At 39.0% G+C, this 22,143-nt stretch overlaps 1 protein-coding gene across 3 annotated transcripts in view; it reads left to right on the forward strand.

Moving 5' to 3' along the window:
• Positions 1-9,948: 9,948 nt before the first annotated feature.
• The window catches only part of SLK (STE20 like kinase), a 55,788-nt gene continuing 43,593 nt past the window's right edge, over positions 9,949-22,143 (forward strand). For 2 of the 3 annotated variants that reach the window (XM_047825096.1, XM_047825097.1), the window contains exon 1: positions 9,949-10,728. In XM_047825096.1, the coding sequence (XP_047681052.1) occupies positions 10,579-10,728 (150 nt within the window). In that variant the 5' untranslated portion in view covers positions 9,949-10,578. Of the gene's footprint in view, positions 10,729-16,879; positions 16,976-22,143 lie in introns of all 3 variants that reach the window. The other variant, XM_047825098.1, reaches the window with a different exon arrangement.

Here is a 22,143-nt window from a genome sequence, read left to right on the forward strand (position 1 = left end):
AGAAACCAGAATTCCTAACTCAGTTGGTTTGGAAGTGAGGTGATTACTGTCAGCACAATTTGAACGTGAAGGTTCATACAGAAAATAACTTTTCCAGCAATCAGGCATAGATAAGGGTGGTTAAGACTTGGTAGTAAGGCTCTGGGATGGAAAGCAGGGCACTGTAGTTCCAGGGTGAGCATGGAATAAAAGACTGAGTGGAGAACTCTACCTCCAGAGGTCAGGCTCCAGCAGAGCATTTGTTTTTTTTTGTTTTGTTTTTGTTTTTTTTTTTATATGAAATTTATTGACAAATTGGTTTCCATACAACACCCAGTGCTCATCTCAAAAGGTGCCCTCCTCAATACCCATCACCCACCCTCTCCTCCCTCCCACCCCCCATCAACCCCCAGTTTGTTCTCAGTTTTCAACAGTCTCTTATGCTTTGGCTCTCTCCCACTCTAACCTCTTTTTTTTTTTTTTCCTTCCCCTCCTCCATGGGTTCCTGTTTAAGTTTCTCAGGATCCACATAAGAGTGAAACCATATGGTATCTGTCTTTCTCTGTATGGCTTATTTCACTTAGCATCACACTCTCCAGTTCCATCCACGTTGCTACAAAAGGCCATATTTCATTTTTTCTCATTGCCACGTAATATTCCATTGTGTATATAAACCACAATTTCTTTATCCATTCATCAGTTGATGGACATTTAGGCTCTTTCCATAATTTGGCTATTGTTGAGAGTGCTGCTATGAACATTGGGGTACAAGTGCCCCTATGCATCAGTACTCCTGTATCCCTTGGATAAATTCCTAGCAGTGCTATTGCTGGGTCATAGGGTAGGTCTATTTTTAATTTTCTGAGGAACCTCCACACTGCTTTCCAGAGCGGCTGCACCAATTTGCATTCCCACCAACAGTGCAAGAGGGTTCCCGTTTCTCCACATCCTCTCCAGCATCGATAGTCTCCTGATTTGTTCATTTTGGCCACTCTGACTGGCATGAGGTGATACCTGAGTGTGGTTTTGATTTGTATTTCCCTGATAAGGAGCGATGCTGAACATCTTTTCATGTGCCTGTTGGCCATCCGGATGTCTTCTTTAGAGAAGTGTCTATTCATGTTTTCTGCCCATTTCTTCACTGGGTTATTTGTTTTTCGGGTGTGGAGTTTGGTGAGCTCTTTATAGATTTTGGATACTAGCCCTTTGTCTGATATGTCATTTGCGAATATCTTTTCCCATTCTGTTGGTTGCCTTTTAGTTTTGTTGGTTGTTTCCTTTGCTGTGCAGAAGCTTTTTATCTTCATAAGGTCCCAGTAATCCACTTTTGCTTTTAATTCCCTTGCCTTTGGGGATGTGTCGAGTAAGAGATTGCTACGGCTGAGGTCAGAGAGGTCTTTTCCTGCTTTCTCCTCTAAGGTTTTGATGGTTTCCTGTCTCACATTTAGGTCCTTTATCCATTTTGAGTTTATTTTTGTGAATGGTGTGAGGAAGTGGTCTAGTTTCAACCTTCTGCATGTTGCTGTCCAGTTCTCCCAGCACCATTTGTTAAAGAGGCTGTCTTTTTTCCATTGGATGTTCTTTCCTGCTTTGTCAAAGATGAGTTGGCCATACGTTTGTGGGTCTAGTTCTGGAGTTTCTATTCTATTCCATTGGTCTATGTGTCTGTTTTTGTGCCAATACCATCCAGCAGAGCATTTGAAAGGTTAAAGGAGAATGATGGCAAGGGGCTCCTGAAAAACTGGTCAGCATCCTAGCCTTCATAATGCTATACTTTAACACTGTTTTTCTTTTTTTAAGTTATTTATTTATTTTGAGAGAGAGAGAGAAAGTACGAGCAAGGGAGGGCAAGAGAGAGAGGGGAGAGCGAGAATCCCAAGCAAGCTCCACACTGCCAGCACGGGTCTTGAACTCATGAACCGTGAAGTCATGATCTAAGCTGAAGTTGGACAATTAACTGACTGAGCCACACAGGTGCCCCTAACATTGTGTTTTTATTCCAAAGTTCCCTCATGCTGAAATGAAACCGAGCTGAGATATGGAGGAAATGGGGATTGGTCTTTGAGAAGAAAACAAAAAACACAACCTCCATTTAATTTTGGATGATGACAATGAAGAATAAACTTGAGCTCCACTAGCCATGAGCCCGATATATTTCCTCAATTTATCCATTTCCATCCAGTGTTGCTTTTTAGGACTAGACAAACAGCCAAATTTCCAAAGGTATATTAGAAGTATGTTGTAGAGTTCAACTTAAGATCAAGTGAGAATTTAAAAAAACATGCAAAGCATTTTATAACATTCAGCATCAAGGTATACATTGCTACTATTATTTTCTAAGTAAAACATAATTCAGTGGCTTTTCTTTTTTAAATTTATGTAGCCATTGATTATGACCTCAGGGACTTTGAAATAACTATTGGTATGTCATCTAATCTTTTAAACTTTTCAAATAATTAGATAATTTTTCATTAGGCAAATTTAAGATTATTTCACCTTATTATCAGAATTAACTGCATTACAGATGAATTTTCCAGTTAAACTTATGCTGATATTAACTCTGAATTACTGAAGGGTTAGCATAGTTTTCTTAAAGTCTGATCCATTGAGCACCAGTCCTGCAAGATGATGCCTGAAAATATAGATTCTGGGGTTAAAAATGTTTGAGAAACACTGGCTACTCTTGCACAGAAACACAAAACACATTAGCCCATTAAAAGTTCTACAGTAAGACAGACTTTATTTGAGAGAGACAGTTTAGGCATACACACATGCAAGGGTGGGGCAGAGGGAGAGAGAATCCCAAGCATGGGGCTTGATCCCACGACTCTGGGATCATAACGTGAAGGAAATCAAGAGTCAGATGCTCAACCGACTGAACCACCTGGGTGCCCCTACAGTAAGAAAGACTTTAAAACTGTATTTAACCAAGAATTTCCCAAAGCTATGTGGCTATAGTTCTCCTTTCTAAAGTAAAATTTTGATTTACTTAACATTGTTCTAGTTACAGACTGTTGCTTAACAAACTTCCCTAAAAGTTAATGGCTTAAATTAACAGCCATTACTTATTTAGTTCATGAATCTGCAATTTGGGCAAGGCTCAGTGGGGGAGGCTTAGGTTTCTCCACTTGATGTCAGCTGAGGTAGTTTGAGTAGAGGCTGGAGGACCAAGTTCAGGATGGTTTACTCATTGCTGGCAAGCTGATGCTGGCTGTCGGGTTGAAGGTCAATCAGTTTTGAGGGCCTGGGGGTATCTCCACAGGGGCCTCTCCATGGATTGTTTGGGCTTCTGAGGAGCATGGTGGTTGGTACCCAAGAGTAAGCATCCCAAGTGACAGGAAGTAGAAACTGTCAATTTCCTAAGGTCTGGATCTGGAAGCTGGCACAGACCCTGCTATATTACATTGGTTAAGCAGTCACAGATATAAGGTTACAGGGCAGGGGACATAGACCCCTCACTCTTGTTGGAAAGAGTTTCAAAGAATGTAGTGGCTATACACGTTAAATTATACCTATAGAAAACACACAAATCATAAGAACAGAGTTTAGTGGATTTTTGCATAATAAATCCACTCATGTAATCAGCATCCAGAAGCCTCCCCCACCTTAGGCCCTCTTCCAGCCACTACTCTCTTAAGGGTAACCAACATTCTGACTTCTAACATTAAAGATTAGTCCCAGGTTTCTCAATCTCATCTGGATAGTTTTTTATTGGGGGTGGGGTGGAGGGCTATCCCATACTGCTTATGTAGGATGTTTAGCAGCATTGCTGGCCTCTACTCACCAGATGTCAGTAGCACCCCTTCTCCCCAGTTGTGACAACCAAAACTGCCCTCAGAAATTGCCAAATTTCTGGGGGGACAGGTAAAAATCACCCCTAGTTGAGCACTGGACTAGAAGATAATATCTCTTATTATTACCCATCTACAATATAAATTCCAAGAGGTACAGATTTTTGTTAGTTGTTTTTTTTTTTTTTTTTTTTTTAATCTGTTTTGATTCTGATTCCCCAGTCGCTAGGATACTGCCTGGCATATAGCAGAAAATTGACACTGTTTGTTGAGGGAGGGAATGTATAAAAGGTGGCAATTCTAAACAGTTATTTGAAGAGTCAACTTTGGAATACATATTTTGTATTCAGCTGAACACTTAATCACAAATAATTGCTCTGTTTTTGTTAGAAATGGCTGTTTTATGAAGTTCACATGGATAAAAACTTGAGAATAAATATACTTCTAATAGGAGTCTATATTGGTTAATTTCCTCCTGTAGCAACATGCAAAACGAGCCACAGAAATAGAAAAGATTTGGTTTTCCAGACAAATGGCAGTGTCTCATGATTGTGTTAATAATATACTGCAATAAGCCACAAATTGCGGTTTGTAATTGCTGTGACAGCTTTGTGAAACAGGAATGCGTAGTAACAAAGTTTTCATTAAAGACCTGGGTGAGGTGCCAGGTTCTGGAAGATTAGAAGAGGAAATGAGGAAGAGTAGGAGACAGTGGTAAGGAGTTGGGACGTTATTTCTTAAGAGCAAAAACCTGAACATTTCTTCTGGAGGACAGGCATTGACTTTACTCTGAAAATATCCCTCCCTCCCCTCACAATGCATATAGTGGGCTTTCCTTTCTCACTTGGTAAATTTCTTAAGGGTTATTTCAAGAATAATTTGCAGTGCAAACAGGATTCTCAGTGATTTTTTGATAGACATGCCCTTCTTTTTAAAATTCCAGCTGCATTTATTTACTCTTCAGTCACAATTATATCCTAAAAATGGACACAATTACTAATATATAACACAACTAAAGTTAGGGGCACAATGAAAACAGAATTTTATAGTTACAAGGGCTCTTAGAGATCATAAGATCATTTTAAAGAGGCAAATTACTACAATCTGAGCAGTTATCCTATTTTCTTGGTGATTCTGAATGGTTTCATTTCCCTGAAGCCACCTCTGTTAAAACTGAAACTCGTGCATAAGCCACAAAGTATTGAGTAGTGACTTGCCCACGGACTCAGTTAATGACAGGACAAATAATTTTGAGCCAGTGCTCAGAAGTGTCACATCCAGCATATGTCTTATGAAACAAAGACAGAAGAAATATAATACATAACAGTATGAAGCAATAGAATAGCACAAAGGCTTTTATCAATCACAGAGGTTCATTGCCTGGTGCTGTAGCTAGTTAATGTCTAAGTGAAATAAATTCAATATTGACCATCCAAGTCCTTAAAGTTCAAAAGATGTTAGTGTCTATCTGTACAGTTTTCATTTTTTATTTTCTCAAGATTTGAACATATTAAGACTTATTACACTGCCAAATGCTTATGATTCATTTCAGCAGAAGTAGCTAGGAATGAAGAGAGGGTGGGAGTGTGAGTGTAACGATTCTGTATGACGCAAAAAGGGAGATGAGGTAGAAAGGAGGATATTTTTAGAGTCCCCTTTTGAGACAAAAACAGCTTAAATCAGGTGATTTGTTTACTTTTAAAATAGGAAAAAAATAACCAAAAATCGGATTTGGAGTTTCTGAATGACACACAATCCTATTTTAGGAGAATAATTGCTATAATTGCAGGTTACTTTCTTAAAAATACCTGAAAAAATGCTTCCTGAAAATAGAACTCCACAAGGAGAGAAAAATGTATTTACGCCACAGAGTACTTGTACACCAAAGGAATTTGCTATTTGCATGTAACCTACACAGTAGCATTTAAGGAATGTACTAGTAAATTTGCTGCCTAAATTAGAAATAAGGAAGGGGAAAGAAATTGACATGTGATTTATTTTCAGTAGGTATAAAGTTTTTTCGGTTTCATTCACTATTCAACAAAAATTATGGAATTGGAAGGCATCAGGTTTGATCAGGGGATGTAAGGATGGGCAAGAACCAGTCCCTGTCCTCAAATTGCCCTAGCCTGGAGAAAGAAACATATACATATCCTCATATACATCCCACATATACACATTTTCACATACAAACATACCCACGCATATCCATATACACATATATTCACATACATATAAACACACATTCGCACAATATATACACACATGATCATACACAAATATACATACACACATATATATTCACATATAAACATTAGACATATACACATATACACACATACATACGCGTTTCGGAGCTAACAAAGTGGAGACAATGAGTGGAGTATGATTTCAAGTTAAGAAGGGCGGGAGAGGGGCGCCTGGGTGGCGCAGTCGGTTAAGCGTCCGACTTCAGCCAGGTCACGATCTCGCGGTCCGTGAGTTCGAGCCCCGCGTCAGGCTCTGGGCTGATGGCTCGGAGCCTGGAGCCTGTTTCCGATTCTGTGTCTCCCTCTCTCTCTGCCCCTCCCCCATTCATGCTCTGTCTCTCTCTGTCCCAAAAATAAATAAACGTTGAAAAAAAAAATTTTAAAAAAAAAAAAAAAAAAAAAAGAAGGGCGGGAGAAAGAAATCTCAGTGGCAACAATCCTGTGAGATAGTTCAGTAAGGCTAAGGAGACAGGGGAGTTGCTAAATGCTAAGGAGTTTGGTTTACCAAGGTCTGGATTTAAGCTCAAATCTCCCATTTTTATCTCTGAGGCCATGACCATGCTATTTAACTGTCTCAGCTTTCCTTGCTTTTACATCAGGGTTACTACAATGCCCACCTTGTAGGGTTGATGTGAGGTTTAAATGAGATGATGCATATAAACCACTGTGTTAATATGCCTGGCATGTAGGAAGCACTCAATACATATTCAATTTTTAATGATATCCTTATTGTTTTCAGTGAAGGTTAGTTATCTCATAAATTGTGAGGACAATTATCCCCTCACCAACTTTAATTTTTTTTTTTTTTTTTTTTTTTTTTAGTACAAGAGAGAGAGAGAGATCAAGCTGGGTAGCCAAAGAGGAAGAGGGAGAGAGAATCTTAAACAGGCTCCATGCTCAGTGCAGAGCCCGACTCGGGGCTTGATCTGAAGACCCTGAGATGATGACCCGAGCTGAAATCAAGAGTCAGTTGCTTAACCAACTGAACCACCCAGGTGCCCCTGGGTGAGTAGAGTCCAAAATGAATGAATGAATGTACTAAGTGAATACATACATGGCCACTGGTTAAACTTCACTTTTAATGGTTGAAAAACTCAAGGAACCCATATTACAATTTGTAAATAACACAGACATCTAGGTATCATGGTCATTACTGGGAAAATGTGAATCTGTCAAAATGACATCTCTCGTATTATTAAATAATTTCTGTGGCTATAACCTCATGTAAAAAATGCATAAGCTATAATTAACCCCATGATCATCTCATCAAAATATGTGAGGTTTCATCACTTCATTGATACAATGCTAATAATATCATTTGATATTATTCATTGATATGATGAGTAAAAAATAAAAGTGGCTAATATACATATGGAAAGGTGTTACACCACTAGTAATCAGATAATTGTAAATTAGAGGTTATGTTGGGTTATCGAATTATTATATTTTTAATATGGGACAGTACCTTGGTGCTATTGAAGGTGTGGTGAAATTGGCACTCTCATACATTGTTGGCAGGAGTACACACTGGCACAACCTTTCTAGAGGCCAATTTAGTAAACAAAAATTTTAATATTAATATAGTCTTTGACTCAGCAATTCTACTTGAATTTCGTCATAAGGAAATGTAATCAGAAAAATACAAAGATGCTTGTATATGCATGGTCACTGTAGTGTTGTTTATGATGACAAAAAATTAGAAATTACCTAAATGCCTACCAATAAAGAAATGCTTAATAAACTATGGTAGAGCTGTACACTGGGACTCTATGCACCCACTAAAAAGGATTAGATACATCTATTTGTGCTGTCATAGAAATATGTGCATGGTCCATATTGGATACCATTTTTATATTTAAAAAGCATATGCATAGAAAAAATATGGTTATATATCTTTATGGGTCTAACTTCTAAAAAGCACCTTTACTGTGGTTTAATTTATATACCATAAAATTTCCCATTGTAAGTGTACAATCCAATGATTTTCAGTAAATGTATATTTTCAGTTGTGCAATCATCACCATAATCCAGCTTTAGAATTTTTTTTTGTTATCTCCCCCAAATGTTTCCTCATGCTCATAGGCTTAACATTTCACAGTGTATAGGGTGGGGGTAAAGCTGGGAAGGGGGAAAGCAAGAGGAGAGAATGACAGCTTCCTTGTTTATTATTTTTGTATTATTTGAATTAATTTACAATAAGGATATAGTGTCACTTAATTTGAGAAAACAGTAAGGTTTTTCTATTTTGAAAAAAGTCAAAAAAAAAAAAAAAAAAGAAAAGAAAAGGAAACAGATTTATATCCTTTGACCCAACTCTACTTCTGGTAATTTATTCCACGGAAATAATCAAACATGTGGAAAAGGATTTGTAAACAAAGGTATTTTTCAGTGTTTTATCTAAAACAGAGAAAAGTTGTAAGTAATCTAAATATCTCACAATGGAAGAAAATAATTACTAATCATACTGGAATATGAAAAGTACAGGATGTAAACCTTTATATGCAGTATAATTTTATCCCTATAAACAAAAGAAGTTAATGCACAGCCAAAAAAATCCTGTTTAGAAATACTGTATGTAAAATCTAACCAATGGTTGTCTCTGGATGGTGGAATTATAGTACTTTTTATTCTTTGTGCATTTCTTCATTTTCCATAATGAGTATGTTACCTTTACATCTAGTGCCACCTACATAAATGAATGGGTTATGGTATTTTCACAGGTGTATACATTTGTCAAAACACATAAAACTGTTGATTTAAAAATATGTACAACTTATTGTATACCAATTATACCTCCATACAACTATTAGAAAAACAAGGGGATCTTGAGAAATAAAATTATCATAACCTTCTTACTGGAAGAGGGGTTTTGGTATGCCATTTTGGGGCTAGAGGCCCAAACGGTTAGGGAGGGGTATGTGATTATTTTATAGATAGTAACACAACTTTCCTCCAGATAACCTTCCTTCCTTCCTTCAAGGGATCTGCCTTCTCATTATACGCCAGGAATGTTGCTAGGTTCTTGGATACCAAAACGAGCAACAAATCACTGTCCCGAAACAGCTCTCTTCTGCAGGAGGAGGGGAAGGTAGGTCATCAAGGGCGGATTCCAGCTAACGCCCACATCGCCACACTAGGCAGTCTGTCACTACTGTTGTCCAAGGGGGCCGGAACCAGGTCAGGAAGTGAAGTTCTTAGCTCAGATGGAGTCACGAAGGGTGGCACCGGGGTGGTTACGACTGTGGAAGTGGCCAGAAGGGAGTGTCCGTGGTCACAACTTGAGAAGCGGGTTTAAGCAATTTTTACGTATCTATGCCTCTCTTACCTGTACACTTGTACCAACAGCAAGAACTAAAAGTGAGCCCTTGCCTATTCATGCAGCATGCTAAGGGCCTACATGTACTGCCTCATTTATTCCTCGCCACAAGTCCTCCAGGTAGAGACTATTATTAGGGTCTGCATCTCACCATGGAGAAATTAAGGCTCCGAGAGGTTACCTCCCCAAGGTCACAGAGCTGGTAAGCTCTGGCTTCAGAGTTCCCAACCACAACACATAGTGCCCTCTCACAGTACTTTGGGACCCGTTAGAGAGAGAAAAGATCCACTTTCGGGCCCCAAGCGGCAGCTCGGCTTTCACTCTACAAATTTTCCAGCTCCAGAATGGGGGCAACATCCGCTAGCACAACCAAAAGGGTCGTGCCCACCGGGGAACTCCACCAGAGCGGTGGGCTGACAAGGATTTGGGGGCTTGCCGGGGCAAACCTTGAGCAACCGTCAAGGAGTGACGAGCACGGGCTCCCACATCACACCCTACTCCCGGCGCCAGCTAGCCCCTGCCGGCCGCCAGCACACTGTGCTCAACGCGCGTGCGCGGGGCCAGAGGGGACGCCCCCGCGCGAGCGCGCAGTGAGCGGGGCGCGCGGCGGGAGCGCGGGCGCGCTGCGGCGTCGGCGTCTACGCGCGCTCCAGGCCGAGGCTGTGTGGGCTGGGGAGGGAGCCAGGCGGCGGCGGCGCCTCAGAACCGAAGGGACGCGCGGGCCTCGCGCCGCGGGAGCAGACGGCTGTGGAGGAGACCTTGGGCTCGCGTCCGGAGGCGAGAGAGCTCGGCCTGTCGACTGCCCGCTTCAGGGGCCGCCGGCCGCGTCCCTCGCCCGGAGTGGCCGCCGCCCCAGGAGACTCGCCGTGACACGGGCCTAAGCCGCGGCGGCCGCGGACGTCCGGACCTCTCGGACCGGGTCGGGTCGGGGCGAGCGTCCGGGCAGGTGCCGCCCCCTGAGGGCCGGCCGGGCGCGCGGCGCCTACCCGCGCGGCCCGCGGGCCGGGCTCGGCAGAGGGGCCGCCCGCGCAGCACCCCCCACCGCCCCCCCTCCCGCCCGCGGGCCGGAGCCCGAGTAGCGCGCCCCGCCCTCCCCGGGCACGGCCCGGCCGGAGCGGCGGGAGCCGGGAAAGCCCGCGCCCGCCGCCGCCCGCCGGGCTCGCGCGGCGAGGAGGGAGGAGAAACTTTGCTTTTTATTGTTGCTTTTCGTGCTTAAGTGCGAGGAACTCTGCCGGGAGGAAAAATGTCCTTCTTCAATTTCCGTAAGATCTTCAAGTTGGGGAGCGAGAAGAAGAAGAAGCAGTACGAACATGTGAAGAGGGACCTGAACCCCGAGGAGTTTTGGGAAATTATAGGAGAACTGGGCGACGGAGCCTTTGGGAAAGTGTACAAGGTAAGAAGGAGAAAACGGGAAGTTGCACTTACTTGTAAGACAAAACAGCCGCCGGTGCGGAGTGGCACGAGGAGTTCTCGCTCCCCTTGTCCCTTCCCTGCCTCTTGCCCCTTCTTTCTGACTTCGTCAAGGTGCGTTAGAACTTTATTTGGGTTTATCATCCAAGGAGTAGCTAAGACAGTGGAGCGTAAGGTTGAACAAAATGGGGCCTGCATGTAGCTCAAAGAGAGATTGCTAAAGGGAGGCCGGGTTGCAGAGGCTCCTCTGTCAAACTTTAAAGGAAATGAGGTGTTCCTTAATTTAAAGGAGGGGTCTGCCGATAGCCCTCAAGTGTTTTAAAATCAGACACTCAGTGTGCTTTTCAGTGGACTTATGTTTGTTTACGAGCTGTTTGCGTTCGTTTAGGTATGCTTGTGCCGAAGCAGATCCCTCTTTAGGATCCAGGGCTTGTGTCTGGTTTTATCTGTCGCTAGTAAGTACATAACCCATCTTCTGAGATGAGAGCAAAGTGCTCCTTGCAGGCTAGTCTTCAGTTGGTTGCTTGACAACATGCTATAAAATGGAATGGAATTTCTGATAGAACAGAAATTTTCCAGAAGGAAGCCTGCATCTGGTACTGGTTTCTAAACATAATTACAGCAAGCGTGGAGTAGAAGTCACTACCAGCGCTTAAAAAATTTAAAAAATACGTACACACCCATCTTTTAATATATATATATTTATTTCAATAGAAAGAGTTTTGATGTTGCAACGTGAAGGCATTAATGTTAACTGTTATTTCATAAGCAGTATATGAATGATGTCACTGGAATATTTTCATCCTGAAGGGTGAGGTTTTTATGAGACACAGTTCAGGAGGAAGGACCCACAGGGTTGCCTAGAAGTGAAGCCATAAATAACTGACGTTTACACAGGACTTTGTAGTTTTCAAGGCACTTTCTCATAATTTGGCCCCGGCCAAAGGCCTGTGAAGTAGGCAGGTCAGTGGTATCTACATTTCACAGATGCGGACACTGAAACTCAGAAATGTTTCTAAGTCACCCCAGTCAGTCTAGATTTGAACTCCAAATTCTGGCCCTGTGCTTACTGCTGGTTCTCACTTTAATGTCCATTGGTAGAAATGATAGTATTTTTCTCCTTTGTAAGCACCATCATACTTTTGCCTTTGCCCTGCCTCACGTGCATCTCACAGCTCCCAATCCTTCCCATTTTCCACTCAGGCTGAAACAGCCACTCCTCTCTCTGTGCTTTCAAAACACATAGTCACATGGCTGCTGTAGCATTTGTTACATATTATAGTTAATGATAAGAACAGGCCCAAGATTGTGACACACAGTTGGGTTCATCTGTTGCCCTAGCTCATAGTGCATCTCTCTGTGCTAATTTGTTGAATTGAAAGAATGTATGTTACCTGCATGTGAGTTCTGTGGAAGCTATCATACTCTGGGAAAGTTGGCGAAATAAACGTGTGGGTTTGTGTGGAGGGTAGAATATGGGCTGCAGCAAGAGCTCACAGCACAGTGTGAGATACTTAGAGTACAATGTAAGAGCTTTTAGTGCTGTGGGAAGATCACTCTTGGGAGTCAGGAATTGGGTTGTAGTGGTGGCTGTCACAAACCAGCTTTGTGGTCTTGCACCTTCCTTTTCTTGGCTGGAGAATCATGGACATCCCTAAATGTTTGTTTAGCTTCCTTCACTTCGTTAACATTACTGTGAGTATGCAGTTACCTAAGGCAAAAATAAATCCTCAAGGCACCTGGAATGCAGTAGTTAGAAGGTGGTAGGTGATTATGAACAGTTTTCATGGTATAAATGTTTTATCAAGTAGAAACAGTGTAGTATTAAGACCCTGGCTTCGGAGTTGGACTGTATCTGGGCTCTCTCAAGTAGCAGCCTGTGACCTTGGACAAGTTACTCAACCTTTCCATGTCTCACTTTTCTCATAAGACTTGCTCCTCAGTCTGTTGAGAATTAAAGGACTAAATGTAAGGCATATGGGAAGGGCTCAGCAAGTGGTAGGAATTACTATTATGTTTAGAACTCAGAAGCAAGATACGGTTTGGGACAGGAAAAGAGGCCTATGAAGATACTAAACCATTTTCTTGTTTTCCCAGGGCACAGACAGATTGTGGGGACATACTCATAATGCTCAGTGATTTAATTCTTTAATGACACTTTCTGCAAAATGCAACACATCTTCCTATAATGAAACATCAATTGAAAGTTTTCTGAAAAATAAGCAACTTACTCTATATAGTTGAACACTGTAAAATTGTGTCAAAGGTAATATTTGTGGGCTTGATGACTATTTTAGTGTGACATTTGAAGAACGTGAGTTCTTTGCATTTTACTTTTTCATTTCACAATTCTGTGCTTCTGAGGAATGAGCTCTGAGATTTTATTTTAAAAGAAAATTTAAAATTTAAACTTACCTGGCCTGTTGTGCAACTTTTTCCGAAAAACTTTTGTTTTCCAAGATCTCTAGAAATTCTAAATCTATATATTTCCTCTGTGTGGAGGAATAAGCTATCAAAGCTTTATATCATACATACAGTAGTATGCGGTAGAAAACTTTCAAAAATTGATTCAAACTATCATTTGCTTGTAAAAATTAGTAACTGTCACCAAGATTAAATGGTAAATAGGTAATCATCTTGTGTATATAATTTAGTTTATTTGAAACATTTTTTTCTATCATATAGTTGTATTCCTTCCATTCAGTTCAGCACTATATAATTGTAACAGTTACTTTCTTGTCTGAAAAATCTTCACTATTTTAAACTTATTTTCGCTTTTTAATGTGGTATTGACATATAAACAAAGTTATATAATGTCACAATTTTTTATGTTTGGATTTTTGTTGCTTTTAACAGAAAAAAAAAAATGACATAAAGTTACGTATTAAATGGAAGCTGAATTCCTGACCGTGTGCTGGATGAGTGATTCTTTTTATGGCTCTGATGGGCAAGTGCCTTTTTAAAAAAATAGTGAAATACATATGTGCTGTTCATTTTTATCACTTAGACCTGTAGTTTATTTCCATTCTCAGAAATAGAAGTAGAATTGGGTTATAGAGTAGCATATCTTTAATTTCACTAGTGATACCAAACTATATCAATTTACGTTCCCACTAGGAACGTATAAGAAGTTTCTTTCTTTGTATTTTTGCCTACAGTTGGTGTTGTCAGAATTTTTAATTTTTGACAATCCAATGTTATGTTTTTCATTATTGTTTTAATTCATCTTTCACTATTAATAAGTAATTCTTTTCATAGGTTTATTGGTAATTTGGATTTCTTCTTTTGTGTTCAAGTTTTTTCATGTTCCTATCGGATATCCTTTTATTGTTTATTTGTAGTATATTCTGGATTTTAACCATTTGCTGGTTATAGTTATTGCAGATACATTCTTATTCTCTGGCTTGTCTTTTCAGTTTCTTTATGGTATCTTTTTATGAACAGGAAGTTCTTGATTTTAGTGTGGTGTAATTTGTCAATTTTTTTCTTTTCAGTTAATACTTTTTGTATTATGTTTAGGAAATTATTTCCTAACCTGAGATCATGAAGATAACCACTTGTATTATCTTCTAAAAGGTTTATAGTTTTGCCTTTGACAGTTAGGTATACAACCCGCCTGGAATAGGTTTTTGTAAATGGTTTGAGGTAGGGGTCCAATTTCATTTTTTTCCTCATCTGAATACCTAGTTATCCCACAACCCATTATTGGGGGTAAACCATCTTCTTACTGCTCTACAGGGTCCTGTCTATTATATAATGTATCTGTCAGTATGATCTTGATTGTCTTCATTGATGTGTTTCTGTTTCTGTACCAATATCTCACCATCTTCAGTAGGAAAGCGTTAAGATAAATTTATGCTAGAGTACAGCTTCCTCATGTTCTTCATCAACAGTGTCTAGTATATTCTTGGCTCTTGGTGCTTGTATGGATATTGTAGAATTAGCATAAGTTCCACAAAATTCTACTGTGGGTTTTTTTTTTTTGAGGGATGATTTTGAAATCAATTTTGAAAAAATGAACATCTCTATGATATTGAGGCTTCCTATCTGTGCATATGTTTTCTCTCTAGGTCTTCTTCAGTATCTCTCAATAATAGGTTATAAATTTTCTCCCTAGAAGTCTTGGGAGCCCAAACTACTTCAACAGTGTCTTAAATGTTTTGTTTTTCCTATTGGAGTTTCCTCCTTGATTTGGTTGTATACAATCATCAGTAAGTCTTCTGAGAAAGGATCCACGAAAGGTACATTTTTTAAAATGTTGGCTGTTTGAATATATCTTTATTATAATGTCATACTTGATGTATAGTTTGGTTATAGAATTCTAGTTCAAAAATAAGGGTTTTTTAGAATTTTAAGGACTTTTTCTCATTCATTCCCTTTTATCTTCAAGCGCTGATGTTAAAAGTCCCATACCATTTTGTTTAGTGATTCTTTGCGATCTTTTTCTTTTCATCGTTTTTAAGATTCTCTTTTTATTCTGTTTATGGTGATGTACTTTGATATAGGTTCTTTTCCCCCTTTCATCTTGCTGGCCTCTTGGTTAGTTCTTTCAATCCAAAAACCTGTATTCTTTGATCCTGTGACTTTTTTTTTAATGTTTATTTTTGAGAGAGAGAGAGAGACAGACAGACAGACAGACAGAACACAAATGGAGGAGGGGCAGAGAGAGAGAGGGAGACACAGAATCCAAAGCAGGCTCCAGGCTCCAAGCTGTCAGCACAGAGCCGAACGCGGAGCTTGAACTCACGGACTGTGAGATCATGACCTGAGCTGAAGTCAGAGGCTTAACTGACTGAGCCACCCAAGTGCCCCAAGTCCTGTGACATTTTTATGTGTAATTTATTTGAACTACCCCTCTAGGTAGTGGTTCTTGCTATGGTCTCAGGATTTCCGTTGTTTCTAAATTCAGTAGGTACTTATATTTGTATTCTCAGGGGCATTTGAGACATTTGACCAATTCTTTATTTTTTATTTATTTATTTATTTTTAATTATTCCTTTTTTTTTTTTTAACGTTTATTTATTTTTGAGACAGAGACAGAGCATGAACGGGGGAGGGTCAGAGAGAGAGAGGGAGACACAGAATCTGAAACAGGCTCCAGGATCTGAGCTGTCAGCACAGAGCCCGACGTGGGGCTCGAACTCACGAACCGTGAGATCATGACCTGAGCCAAAGTCGGCCGCTTAACCGACTGAGCCACCCAGGCGCCCCTTGACCAATTCTTTAAAAACCTCAACTTTTGGTTTTTAGATCACCACATTCTTGATATTTTTCCCACTTGTGTCTCTAGTCCTCAGACGCTTTTGCTGGCTCTTCTTTCTCTTTCTGACTTTTAAGTGTTGGGATTTCACAGGACTTGGGTGTAGGTCCCCTTCTCTTTTTCTTTTCCTATGAGAATCCATCTTCTCCTATGGCTTCAATTACCATCTAAATGCAATTTATGTCTCTACCCCAAGGCCTCCCTTTTGAACTCCTGACCCATGCAGCCAAGTATCTGTTAGAGATTTCCACTTAGATATCTCATAGTTTTCTTAAACAACAAGTCCAAAACATGAACTAATTGAACTCGTGATGTCAGCTCTGTATTTGCTTCTTTTATGTTTTCCATTCAGTAATTGGCATCTCTGTCTACCAGTTGCACAGACCAGAGACCTGAGGTCATTCTTAACACCTCCTTCTTCCTTACCTACCAAACCCAATTAATCACCAAGGCTTGTTAATTCTATCTATTAAATATTTCTTGGGGTGCCTGGGTGGCTCAGTCACTTGATGTGACTGACTCTTGTGTCTGACTCTTGATATTTGCTTAGGTCATGATTTCATGGTTATGAGATCGAGCCCCATGTCAGGCTAGTGCCTAGCATGGAACTGCTTGGAGTTCTCCCCCTCTCTCTCTACCCTAGCTGGCACGTGCTCTCTCTCTCAAAGTAAATAAACTGAAAAAAATATTTTAAAATATTTCTTGAATCTGTCTCCTTCCTTCATTGTCATAATACTAGTCAAAACTGCCACTACCTAGACTTTTGCAAGTTATTGGTTTGTTTCAGGCTTCATATATATGTAATCATACATGTGTTCTCTTGTGTCTGGCTTCTTTTGCTCCACAGTTTCATTTTTTTTTTTTTTTTGTATAGGTACCCATTTGTACCAGCACCATTTACTGAAAAGACCATCCTTTCCTTACTGCTTTGTGGTGCCTGCATCATGTATCAAATGTTCATATATACATAGTATGTATTTCTATGATGTTTATTATTTCTTTAGGACAAATTCATAGAAGAATTGCTAGGGCAAAATAAATGATCATTTATCAATGGTTACTGTGAAATTATCCTAGAAAGGTTGTGCAAATTTATTTTTCAATTTTTAATCACACAAAGAATTTCTATTTATTGTAAAAATTAACTTATTAGAAATAAAGTTAGTTTTCTTTGACCATTACTCCAATTATTGTTCCTTCCATTATCTCCCTAGTTGTACCTATTATTATCTGTTTCATGTACATGTTTCCATATTTTTTTATGTACTTATGTAGATGTACATAGGTTCTACCTACTTAGACAACCCAACAGTTGGTCTTTTTCTGTGCCTTTGTTCCTTAACTTGAATTCAGTGTTAGCCCTTATCCTTTAAAAAAAAGTATTTACTTTTTCAGTAGGCAAAAGAGTATCAGTTTATTTCATTTTCCAATTTTTTTGATTTTACACATTTTTAAAATCTATCCATATTCTAATAGAGTTTGTTGATTTGTAAATATTTTTTATGTACTATGGAAATGAACACTTTATCATAGATGCTGCAGTGTATAGTTACCTTAGTTTATGGTACTTCTAAAAAATTTTTTTATATTTATTTATTTTTGAGAGTGCGTGAGTGGGGAAAGGACACAGAAAGAGAGACAGACTCAAGCAGGCTCCAAGCTCTGAGCTGTCAGAGCAGCACCCCATGCAGGGCTCAAACTCACGAACCATGAGATCATGACCTGAGCCAAAGTCGGATGCTAAACCAACTGAGCCACCCAGGCACCCCTTTTTGATATAAAGATGTATTCTTTTCCTTATTCTACAAAACCTGTCAATATGATACTTTTTTTTTCTTTTTGCTTTCGTGCTTAGAAAAACCTTCCCTACCCAGAAATTAGATAAATGTTTATCTATATATTCTTCTAGACTTCTTGATAGTTCAGTTATAAGGAATTTTACTTTTTGTTTATCTGAAATTTAATTTTCTCTGTGGATTGATATGAGGTTCTCTTTCTACCCAAAAAACTAATAATGTAATCATTTCCAGAAATTTAAATGCTATTATTTTGAAAATATAGCAAAGTATAAAAAATACATAAAAATAATTCTACCATCCAGATAACTTTTGTTAGCGATTTTTTAAAAACTCAAGAGGGCATTAATATGGTTAGATTTTTGAGCACTATAAAAAATGATAAAATTGAAAAATAAAAGACTTCCCACCAGTTCTTTTTCCCAAATGGGAAAGAATTGTCAAATGGGTTTGTTACTGGTAGTTATATTCATATCATAATTCTGGAACTACTTTTGTATATATCATAGGAATATTATAGGATAGAGCAAATGAGTTGTTATGTTGATTGTTTTGCAAATATTTATTTATTTTTGAAAGAGAGAGTGCAAGCAGGGGAGGAGCAGAGAGAAACAGAGGGGCAGAGAATCTGAGGCAGGCTTCAGGCCCTGAGCTCTGAAGCAGGCTCTGAGCTGTTAGTGCACGTGGGGCTTGAACTCATGAACCGTGAGATCATGACCTGAGCTGAAGTCAGATGCTTAACTGATCAAATCACCCAGGTGCCCCAGTATATTGATGTTTTAGAAATTAGGGTTGAAATTCTGGGAAAAAGGAGTTAGAAACTTGGAAAGGAGAAAAGATAAGAAAGAACCCTGTGATGTTGATTTTTGAATTGGAAGTTTCAGTTTGAACTTGAGATAGTATACACACACACACACACACACACACGCACACACACATATATTCCTGTTTTCCCTGAAATGGCCTAGAAATAATTATATTATAACTAGCATTCCCAGCTCTTGGCTTCTAAATACCATTCCACAGTAAAAAGAACCAGGGCTCATTGAAATGGCTAATCCAGGTCTGGGGTAGGGAAGTACAGAAATAATTGAAAAGTGAAAGCTTTCCCACTAGTCCTTTTTTTCCCAAAGGAGCCTGGAATATCTTATACCAGAAAGCAAGGACATGCTCAAAAATTAACGGAGACATGCCAAATGTTCAGGGTAGTTTGAGCAAATCTATCAATGATAAAATAACAACTTAATAGAATAATGGTAGTTAATATATAAAGATTGATAAGATTGGAAAAACCACTATTTTGCAACCACACTATAATAATTTAGGCAAAGATTATTGACAGATGCTAAGATTATTGTGTGAAAAGTTTTGGAGGAGCAGGATTTATATACATGGTTTGAAATTATCACCCTTTAAAGGTACTTTTTACAGTAGAGAGATGTGATGGATACTGACTTAAGTGATCAAATCTAAGGTTAATCACCAGTAATAGGACAAAGTGTCATTACGTGTCTTCTAATGTAATTTGATGAGAAATATATAATCACCTAATGCAGTATTCTTGTCAAAAATAGTTAACTTGAATCTAATATGAAGAATAATCAGACAAATCCAGATAGTGGGACATTCTACAAATAAATGGTTTGGGTTTTTTAAATGTAAGCAATGAAAGATTTTTCAAAGACATTTGAGGAAATTTAAATATGGAGTATATATTAGGTATATCAATATTAAATTCTTTTGGCATGATAATTGTAGTTATGTTGGAAAACGTCTTTGTTCTTGGTGGACATATGCTGAAGTTTTGGGAAGTGGAATGTAGCTTACTTCCAGATGGTGTAAGTAAAAAAGGAATGCCTGTATGTGTGTGCTTGTGTGTACATATCTATATGTAAAATGTATGTGTATGTATGCTTTGTGTGAGAATGAGAGTACCAAATGTGACAAAATGTTAACAATTGGTGACTCTTGGTGAGGTGTATAGGTATATGAATGTTTACTGTTCAGTTCATTCATTTTCTCTGTAGGTTTGAATTTTTTTAAATAAAGTGAAGGGTCATATTTTATCGTTTAAAAATTTTTAATTGACATACAACATTATATTAGTTTCAGGTGTACAACACAATCACTATATGTGTATATGTTGAAAGTAATCACAGTAAGTCTAGTTAAGATTTGTCACCTTACAGTTACAAAAAAACATTTCTTGTGATGAGAACTTTAAAAATATTTTTGTCATGTTTATTTATTTTTTTAGAGAGAGAAAGGGAGGGAGGGAGGAAGGGGCAAAGACAGAGAATCCCAACCAGGCTTGTGCTGTCAGTGAGGAGCCAATGCAGGGCTCAGATCCACACACCATGAGATCATGACCCAAGCTGAAATCAAGAGTCAGACGTTCAACCAGCTGAGCCACCCAGGTGCCCCAATGGTGTATTACATGTTTAAAAGTTGTTCTGTGCTGACAGCTCAGAGCCTGAAACCTGCTTCACATTGTGTGTCTCCCTCTCTCTCTCTCTCTCTGCCCCTCCCCCTCCCTCCCTCCCTCCCTCCCTTCCTCCCTCCCTCCCCCTCTCTCTCTCTCTCTCCCTCCCTCTCTCTTCCCTTCAAAAAAAATTAATACGAATGTTAAAAGTTGCTAAGAGACTAGATCTTAAAAGTTGTCATCACAGGGGTGCCTGGGTGGCTCAGTTGGTTGAGCATCCCCACTCTTGGTTTTGGCTCGTGTCACGATGTCATGGTTTATGAGTTTGAGCCCCGTGTCTTCTCTTTGTTGACAGCATGAGCCTGCTTGGGATTTCCCTCCCTCTCTCTCTCTCTCTCTCTCTCTCTCTACCCCTTCCCCACTGAATGTTCACTCTTTCTGTCTCTCTGAAAATAAATAAGTAAACTTATAATACAGCATTGTTAATTCTAGTCACCATGCTGTACATTATATCCATGTAACTTATTATTTTATAACTGGTAATTTGGTACTTTTGACCTCCTTCCCCCATTTCTCCTACCCTTACCCCCTGCCTCTGGCAACCACCTGTCTGTTGTCTGTATCTGTGAGCTTGGTTTTTTGTTTGTGTTTTTAGATTCCACATATCAGTGAGATCATATGGTATTTGTCTTTATCTATCTGACTTTTTTCACTTAGCATAATGCCTTCAAGTTCCAACCATGTTGTTACAAATGGACCCACATAACCTGGGTCATACTTTTAAATACTCTTCTGCACCATTACTTTATTTCACTTAACAGTTTCCCTTTTCACATTTTCTTTCTCCCTCCATATATTCATTTTTTCTCTCTCTTTTTCTATGAAAGGAGAAAGAAAGTCTCCTTTCAGTCAAGTAATTATTTTTATATCATGCTGTTAAAGTTATTTGGCATTTATTAAATATTATGCTTTCTACTCAATACCACATGAAGTCTAAATTCCTAGCACATAGACATTTATGTTTTAAAGAGGTAACTGAGACTTAGGATTGTAAAAATAACTTTAACATGCTGGCTTTTCTTTTTTCTTTCCTTGTAAAATTCATGGTGAGTTCCTTACCTTAACACCATGCATTTTAGTCCTTTATAATTTTAGATTTCAGAATATTTGTGTGGAAGTTATCATCCCTAATATATAAAAACCTTTATTTTTCTTGAAATAAGTGAGAAGACTGTGTGATCTGAGAAGTGGTGAAACATTTTGGAAAGTGCAGATTTAGCCAATGTTATCTTATTATTGATATCATTTTGTTGGTGGTTATCTTGACCGATCAAAGACTAAGTTTTGAATAAATAACCAGAACATGGGATGCTTGAGTGGCTCAGTCGGTTAAGCATCTGATTCTTGATTTCAGCTCAGGTCATGATCTCAAAGTTTGTGAGTTTGAGCCCCACATGGGGCTCTGTGCTGACACTGTGGAGTATCCTTGGTATCTCTCTCCCTTTCTCTCTGCCCCTCTTCTGCTTGCATGCATTTGCTTGCTCTCTCTCAAAATAAGTAAATTAACTTTAAACGAAAATAACCAGAACAATATAAATAAAATGGTGTTTTGAAATATAAAGAGAATATAAGGTGTATTCCTTTCACTTTTGCAGAATTGAGAAAATGACATTAAAATGGTTTTTTGAGAAAGGATTTCTGTAATATTTTACAGAAATTATGGAAAGCGCATGTACAGTCAGTACTCATTATTTGCAGATTCTCTATTTGTGAATTTGTCTGTTGTTAAAATATATTTGTAGCCCCAAAGTCTGTACTCAGTGCTTTCAGTCATTTGCATGTATGTGCAGAGCTGCAGAGAGTGAGTGTGCACATTCCCAGCTGAGATGTAACAGAGTGACACTCTGCCTTCTTGTTTCA

The sequence above is a fragment of the Prionailurus viverrinus genome, chromosome D2 (assembly GCF_022837055.1).
Source record: "Prionailurus viverrinus isolate Anna chromosome D2, UM_Priviv_1.0, whole genome shotgun sequence".
Taxonomy (NCBI): domain Eukaryota; kingdom Metazoa; phylum Chordata; class Mammalia; order Carnivora; family Felidae; genus Prionailurus; species Prionailurus viverrinus.